This window comes from Henckelia pumila, chromosome 1 (assembly GCF_033568475.1).
Source record: "Henckelia pumila isolate YLH828 chromosome 1, ASM3356847v2, whole genome shotgun sequence".
Classification (NCBI taxonomy): domain Eukaryota; kingdom Viridiplantae; phylum Streptophyta; class Magnoliopsida; order Lamiales; family Gesneriaceae; genus Henckelia; species Henckelia pumila.
Genome location: NC_133120.1, coordinates 161186362 through 161195297, shown reverse-complemented (window position 1 = coordinate 161195297; position 8936 = coordinate 161186362). Strand labels below are relative to the sequence as shown.

At 35.3% G+C, this 8936-nt stretch overlaps 1 protein-coding gene across 1 annotated transcript; it reads left to right on the top strand.

Moving 5' to 3' along the window:
- The first annotated feature begins 2268 nt into the window (after positions 1-2268).
- LOC140874403 (linoleate 9S-lipoxygenase 5-like) lies at positions 2269-6156 on the top strand. Its single transcript, XM_073277692.1, has 9 exons — positions 2269-2649; positions 2742-3034; positions 3131-3371; positions 3474-3812; positions 3902-3987; positions 4080-4187; positions 4272-4579; positions 4861-5124; positions 5213-6156. The coding sequence occupies exons 1-9, from the start codon at positions 2409-2411 to the stop codon at positions 5979-5981; spliced, it is 2649 nt and encodes an 882-aa protein (XP_073133793.1). The 5' UTR covers positions 2269-2408; the 3' UTR covers positions 5982-6156.
- Positions 6157-8936: the final 2780 nt, after the last annotated feature.

Genomic DNA, 8936 nt, shown 5'->3' with positions numbered 1-8936 from the left:
ATTGATATTAACGACATATTTGTCTTTTTTGGATGAAAATAGTTACTAATATATGATATTTGAGTACCAAATGTGTTAGATTTGGTATAAATATATGATTTTCATCCAAAAATGAAAAATGTGCATTGGAAATACGTATTAATATATGATATTTGAGTATCAAATGTGTTAGGTTTGATAATTATATATAATTTTTTATGTACTAAGTAAATATTGATATTAATGACACATTTGTCTTCTTTAATTTGGATGAAAATCAGTACAAAACATTGAAATATATGTTACTAATATATGATATTTGAATATAAATATGTTACATATGATACAAATAAATGATTTTTGAGTATTCAAACATATGTTGCAAGTGTTCACATTAATAAAGATGTTCAGATTTTATTCTCAAAATTTTATTTTTTTAACATGAACTAATCATGTATTTAGGTTTGGATTTAGAGACTGAACATCAATTTATCGTTTATAAATTTGTTACTTATTATATCGAAATAAATATATGACATGTCAAAGTTAAATCTTTTACAATGTTGGAACCAATATGTCGTCATTAAACAAAATAATAAAAATAAAAAATTTTGCACACCTTGTGTAAAACATGTCTAGTGGCCAACCTTGAACGACTACATATTTATTTTACACAAACATTGACCGTATCATTAATATTATTTTAATGCAACCCTTTTCTTTGTCCGTCCTTTAATTTTGTCTATTCTTATCTGTAACCTCAATAATCGACTCAAATCCAAACATGGAAGCTCATTCCAAAACATTAGCTTATTTAATTTGGTGCAAATAATTAAAACATAAGCTTCTTTACAATTCTTAAACGATCCTTGAAATTTTCGTTTGATACCGTAATTACTAGAAGTGTTCAACTACGATGTGCATGATTCGATGCTTTTGATAAAATTTCGAACCAAATCATATTCTATCGGTTTCACAAAATTTAAAATCAAATTAAACTATGAAGTTCGGTTTGGTATGACTTAGATATAATTTTAAGTTTGAGTTTCATATGTAATTATTATAAGATATATGATATTTTGGGGAAAATAGCAACTCACACTTGATAGAAATATAAGAGAAAATTATTTTTTTTGGTCATGTATTTTTGTCACTTTGTGATTTCAGTTCTTTATATTTTCAGATTTCAGTTTTAGTCCGCTATCTTTATTTTTTTGGCAATTTTATTCCGACGTGACGCTGACGTGGCACCAATTCAGTGCTGATGTGGAGCTGACGTGTACAATGTCATGTCAGTATTTTCGAATAAAAAGGACCAAAATTGCAAAAAATCGGATCATGCAGGACTGAAATTAAAATATGAAAACATAAAGGATCAAATCGCAAAGTGACAAACATACATGACCAAATTTACAGTTTTTCCGAAATATAATTAAGTGGACACTGTGTTCTGTATCATAAATCAAACACTTGTGCATGTCACAAGATTTTTCAAATTATAAAAAAAAATCTAAACTTTTAGGGCCGTAACCATAGTCATTTAATGTTATGTTTGTATAATTTTTTTTTAAAAAAAGTTATGTTTTATGCAATTACCCCTTTGTAGGGGTAATTTTCGAAATAAGAAGTATTTAAAGGATGAAAGGGCAAATATATAGGTACAGACTTCAGTTATGGCGAACCCATATGGATAAGCATTCATTTCTCTTAAGTAGAAACCAGAAACCCACATGATTGATGTCTTTTTTTTAAAAAAAAGGTTCTCGAGATCTAAAGAACGAATCAAATTTGTGCTAAAAAAGAAAAAAAAAAAAAAGAGAAGTTGGAAGAATTAGTGGAAAAAGTGAAAAAGAGGCAATGCAGAGAAAATGGCGGACAAAAAAGCCACATGAATCCAATCTCCAAGGAGTCGTGAGCTTGGCCATGGCGGCCAGCAAAGAATATATATTTGCAGAGATTAATGAAATATCTTCGGCCTCCTACACAGTCCCGTTTGCCCCCATTTTCACTTTTTATTTTTATTTTTAATAATAAAGTGTCAATTTTAATACAAGTTGGAACCAATTCTTTAATCACTGTACGGGAATAAATACCTTTAATCAAAGATATACCCCACAATCAGATCATAATCACATCACTGATACAAGTTATTGATTGATTATTGTTATTATTTTTGTTATTTAAATCACTGTGTTTGAGAAGGCTGCTGTTATTATATATCAAGTGTGATCTCCTAGTGAAGAATTTCCAAGAAAAAACCAAGTGGGTGTGTGGTGGGAGGTACGTACCGAGTTCCCATTTGGAGCTGGTCAATCCTGAGTCTATATATAAAACCCCGCCCCTCGACTTGGAATTTCTCATTCCATTTTTCCACAGTTTTCTTGATTTATTATTATTTCTGGAGCATTTTAATTTTTGATCCTGAAGAAATGGGTGTTTTTCCGCCTTGCCATTCTTCAGAGATGTTGGAGAAGCTGCTGGGAACGGTGTGCGGGAAGATTAAGGATGCGCCCAAGATCGAGGAGACCAAGATTCGGGCCAATATTGTTTTGATGAAGAAGAATGTCTTGGATGCGACAGATGTTGGGGCTTCTATCCTCGATCGATTCTACGAAGTGTTCGGGAAAGGTGTCTCCTTGCAGCTCATCAGCTCCGACAAATTTGATCCGGGTAAGATTTGTTTTCGAACTTCATCTTGCTGTTTTTGAAACCCTTTTCTTTGAAGTCTCTGTTTCAGCCATTTTGACATTTATAATTAGCAGATGATGGAAGTAGAGGGAAACTGGGGAAAGTGGCGTACGTGGAGAACTGGGTTACGAAAATAACATCGGTTTCTGCTAAAAACGACGCAGAATTCAACGTGACATTTAACTGGGACGAATCCGACGGAGTTCCGGGAGCTTTCATCATGCGAAACCATCACCACAGCGAGTTTTACCTGAGGAGTGTCACTCTAGACGATGTTCCGGGTTATGGTCCGGTCCATTTTGTCTGCAATTCTTGGGTTTTTCCTGTACATCGATACAAGTATAATCGCGTCTTCTTTTCGAACAAGGTGATTTTTCCAGGTTTCAAATGTTGCCTGAAATGGGATTTTGAGATTTGGAACAAATTAAGAAAGGGCGATCTTTCTTTTTTTTTTTTTTTGCAGACTTATCTGCCGGGCGATACGCCGAAACAGTTGCTTTTGTACAGAGAAGAGGAGCTGAAAAATCTCCGTGGGGATGGGTCGGGGGTGTTGAAGGAATGGGACAGAGTTTACGACTATGCTTATTACAATGACTTGGGATTCCCCGAAAAAGGAGCAGATTCGGCCCGCAAAGTGCTCGGTGGATCGGCCGAGTACCCGTATCCTCGTAGGGGACGAACCGGGCGTCGGCCGAATAAGAAAGGTGATGATCTTTTTCGAGAATTTATAGAATTTTTTCTTAGTTTGTGTTGATTATATCTTGATCTTGAACTTGAACTTGAGTGAGTTGAAATTGTGGTTCCAGATCCCAATTCAGAAAGCAGATTGTTTCTTCTGAATTTGAATATCTATGTCCCACGAGACGAGCAGTTCAGCCACGTGAAATTCTCCGATTTCATCGGCTATGCGGTGAAGTCTCTGGGCCAGGTTATGGTCCCTGAGATGAAAGCTATTTTTGATAAAACCATCAACGAGTTCGATACGTTACAAGACGTTTACAACTTGTACGAAGGGGGGATTAAGCTTCCGGCCGGTCAATCGTTGAGCAAAATCAGGGAATGTGTTCCCTGGGAGCTGCTCAGGGAACTTCTTCGTTCAGATGGGGAACGTTTCCTTAAACTCCCTGTCCCTGACGTGATCAAAGGTGAGTTTTTCGATATAATTCACCATGAAATGCCATTTTTTTAAAATTTTTGACGATGTTGTGATGTGGGAATTCTTGGATATATGTAGAGGATAAGACGGCTTGGAGAACGGACGAAGAATTCGGAAGAGAAATGCTAGCCGGAGTGAACCCTGTTCTCATCAAGCTCCTCACGGTAGTTGGAACATACTGATTGTGATTTGTATGTAAATATAGTTTCTTTCGAGTCAAGAATTGATTTTCGGATGCCAAATTTTAAAATCACAGGAGTTTCCACCTACTAGCAAGCTAAACTCTGCCCTATACGGCGATCAAAACAGCAAGATAACTCGAGATCATGTCGAGAAGAACATGGATGGACTCACCGTAGAAGAAGTAAATTTCCTTTTTCTGTGTAACATTTTCTGTATTCGTGCTCCAAATGATCGTACTTATCTGTTTATCCATTTTTTAATGCAGGCCTTGGATAAAAAGAAGCTGTTCATATTAGATCATCATGATGCCCTGATGCCATATCTTCGAAGGATCAACACAACCGCTACAAAGACATATGCTACTCGAACCGTTCTTCTGCTTAAAGACGATGGCTCGTTGAGGCCACTGGCTATTGAACTGAGCTTGCCACACGAAGATGGTGACGAGCACGGGGCTGGAAGTCTGGTGTTTACTCCATGTGATGAGGATGGAATTCAGAAGTCATTTTGGCAATTGGCCAAGGCTTATGCTGCAGTTAATGATTCCGGCTACCATCAGCTCGTATGCCACTGGTATATATACTTAAATTCATCGCAAAAGATTTATTGGATAACAATGCTATAGTGTGAGGCAACCATATAGGCTTTTCGATCGAAGTGTGTTACCCAGTCTGCTTCAATTTTTACCAAAACGGCCTCTAGCAGTTTCTTTAGATCACATAGCGCTTGACTAATTCCACGAATGAGTTTGTTGTATTTTGCGCTGTACACGAACGAGCAGAAACTGTTACTACATTTGGTATTGACTCAAGAATTTTTATGTGCTTCGTCTGATGCCGGATATGTTAATGCAGGTTGAACACACATGCAGTGATTGAGCCATTCATAATAGCAACGAGCAGACAGCTGAGTTTGCTTCACCCGATATACAAGCTTCTGACGCCTCATTTTCGTGATACGATGCATATAAATGCCTTGGCTCGACAATTTCTCATCAACGCAGATGGGGTACTCGAAAGAACGGTCTTCCCCGGAAAATTCGCCATGGAAATGTCTGCCAAGGTTTATAAGAACTGGAACTTCAATGAGCAAGCTCTCCCTCGAGATCTACTTAAAAGGTTGCATCGAAAAAGATTATCCAGTGCTGGATTCGACAATATTGAGCTAAAACAATGCTAATGTTTAATCTTATTTGCTTCATTTCAGGGGAATTGCGGTTGAAGATTCAAGCCAACCGAACGGCCTAAAGCTTGTTATTGAGGATTATCCATTTGCTGTCGATGGTTTAGAAATCTGGTTTGCAATTGAAGCATGGGTCAAAGAATACTGCTGTTTCTACTATCCGACAGACGATAAGATCCAAAACGACACCGAGCTTCAATCATGGTGGGATGATATTCGTACGAAGGGACACGGGGACTTAAAAGACGAGACCTGGTGGTCTAAAATGGAGACGCGAGAGGATCTCGTTCAAGCATGCACGACGATCATGTGGATCGCTTCCGCTCTTCATGCTGCCGTAAACTTTGGACAGTATCCCTATGCTGGCTTCCTCCCCAACCGCCCCACCGTAAGCCGGCGTTTCTTGCCTAAGCCAGATACACCTGAGTATACCGAGCTTGAGTCCAACCCTGACTTGGCATTCTTGAAAACCATAACAGCCCAATTCCAAACACTTCTTGGTGTCTCCCTGATCGAAATATTATCCAGGCATTCCACAGATGAAGTGTATCTTGGCCAGAGGGACACCCTCAAATGGACGGACGATAAAGGAGCCTTGGATGCGTTCGAGCGGTTTGGGGACTCGTTGAAACAAATCGAAGCTAAAATTACTGAAAGGAACAAAGATGCAAGGTTCAGGAATCGAGCCGGTCCGATCAAAGTACCTTATGAATTGCTGTATCCGAATACATCCGGGGAGATTGGCCTGAGTGGGCTTGCTGTGAGAGGGATTCCAAATAGCATTTCCATTTGAGTATATGTGGTTGTAGAGAGTTTTGTGGTGTACCGTTCAAATAAATGGGAGAGTTTTATATAGTGTGTCCGTAGCATAAGGAGGGAATAAAGGATAGTAGTAATACTTCCACGTGATGTTGTACTATTTTTTTCTTGTTATTATTCTTATTGTAAAATACACTACATTTTTTTTATCATGTCCATATGGTTTTCCGAAACATGCAACAATGTGTGGTTGGTTACTTTAAAAGAATACATAGGCCATCATCTTTTGCATTTTGGATCTTAAAATAATTATTACTCGATCAATGAAACATATAACGAATATCTAATTAGCACAACCATAGATATCACTTGTGGTGGAGTGACACTGACACACGTTCCTCACTTAGGTTCAAATAAAAACCTATTACAAAACTCTTTTTAAACCGTTTTTAAGGTATAAGTTTATGAGGCGTATCTTCGACCTAATTAACTATTTTTTATATTAAAAATATTATTTTTCTCCATAGATATATATCTGATCGATTCGTCTCACGTATATAGATTCATACTACCAGATATCTGTTCAAAAATTATAACTATTGACATAATTTTGATTATATATATATATATTTGAAGCTGATTAAAATTTTAATATAACAATTTGATTAGTATAATTTGGAGCCTCGAAGACTATAGTTTAAGATATGCTTGTGTTCGGTGTGACGGATGACAGGAGAGAGCAAACTAACTGTTGAACATGATCATATACTCACCTGTTTGAATTAGGATTCAATGACTCAATTTTTTTTTCACGTGAGATGTTCTTGGTAGATCTGTCAGATATTACACATGAATAGTGTGTTAGCATCGACGGAACGTCAAAACCTATTGGTAGATATGAAGATACATGATTATTCTATACTACACTTGTAGTACTTTTCCCATGATGTGGTCAAATTACAACCGTTGGATAATCAACACACATGTCAATTTTCATAAAAATATAAAAGTCTATGCTATTAGTTTGGGGCGGTCCTACGACACGTGGCGAAGTTAAAAATACGATTTTATTTTATTAATAATGTATATATATATATACATATAATATAATATTAAAGAATATACACATTAGAAATAGTGTTACACAGTTTCTCAAAATAAATTATTCAACAACCAATATTATTTAAAATTCACTCTTATTGCATTTTTTTTAAAACAGAAGTCGTCATTTTTTGACATTTTAATTATGATGAATATTTGTGCTAGAATGTAACTATTTAACTAAATTCATAAACAATGTAAAATAATACTAAATAATGAAGTCAAATACGAATAAACAATATACATATATATATATATATAGGAGAGAGATAATAAATTCGTGTAATATAAATTACTAGAATATTAATGATGCAACAATCAATTAGTAAATGAAAAAAAAAATCTACCTTTTGTAAAATTATTTAATTTCATAATCGACTGCAGTATGAGTAATCAACATGGTTTAATGGAATAATAAGTAAGAAAAACTTGACAGTATGATTAATTATGATACAACGGATGTTCTGCGAGAAATTTTTATGCATGGATTGAATTGGTTGGAGGGTCGCATGAGGAAAGAAGATAGAAGTTGAACAGAGTTAGTGAACCATGAGAGTTTGTGGTGATTTAACTCATTTGGAGCAAAATTTTTGTCATAAAAACCTATTCACGATTTTTTTATTTTGTTATATCAGTATTTATTAATTAAATTTATTTGGATATTATATTAATTTAAATACTAATTTTTTAAAAAATAATTGGAAGCCCATCTTAAGGTGGGGCCCTGAGTGGTCGCTGGCACGCCCTACCTTAGGGTCGCCCCTGCTATTAGTAGAGAATTACATATCATCATTTTACTATGGGTGGATAATAATTATATTATTTAAATATAGGACCGACCATGTGTTGAAATGTGGATCCTTGGATGAATGATTTGGGTATTACCTATATGATAGGATCTCATTAATTGTTTTTCATTTTGAAAACCGTCGACCCGATGGGCTTCTCCCGGTCAACCGGGCAGGTCGGTCTATATTTAAATAATATAATTATTATTTTTTAAAAAATTTAAATAAAAGAATACATAGGCCATCATCTTTTGCATTTTGGATCTTAAAATAGTTATTACTCGATCAATGAAACATATAACGAATATCTAATTAGCACAACCATAGATATCACTTGTGGTGGAGTGACACTGACACACGTTCCTCACTTAGGTTCAAATAAAAACATATTACAAAACTCTTTTTAAACCGTCTTTAATGTATAAGTTTATGTGGCATAATTAGGTTCCTCACTTAGGTTCAAATAAAAATTATAACTATTGACATAATTTTGATTATATATATATATATATTTGAAGCTGATTAAAATTTTAATATAACAATTTGATTAGTATAATTTGGAGCCTCGAAGACTATAGTTTAAGATATGCTTGTGTTCGGTGTGACAGATGACAGGAGAGAGCAAATTAACTGTTGAACATGATCATATACTCACCTGTTTGAATTAGGATTCAATGACTCAATTTTTTTTTTTACGTGAGATGTTCTTGGTAGATATGTCAGATTTTACACATGAACAGTGTGTTAGCATCGACGGAACGTCAAAACCTATTGGTAGATATGAAGATACATGATTATTCTATACTACACTTGTAGTACTTTTCCCATGATGTGATCAAATTACAACAATTGGATAATCAACACACATGTCAATTTTCATAAAAATATAAAGATTTCACGAGATCTAATAATAGAAAAATAGCGTGAGAAACAATCCCCATATATATTACACTAATCCGAAGATACACATGGCAAAGGCAGCGAAAATCAACGGCTAAGGCAGCGTATCTAAATCACACATTCTAATTGGTCTGACCATATCCCCTTATCCAATACCCAAATCTCCCTCCACACACACTCCACACTCCTTTTCTTATCAA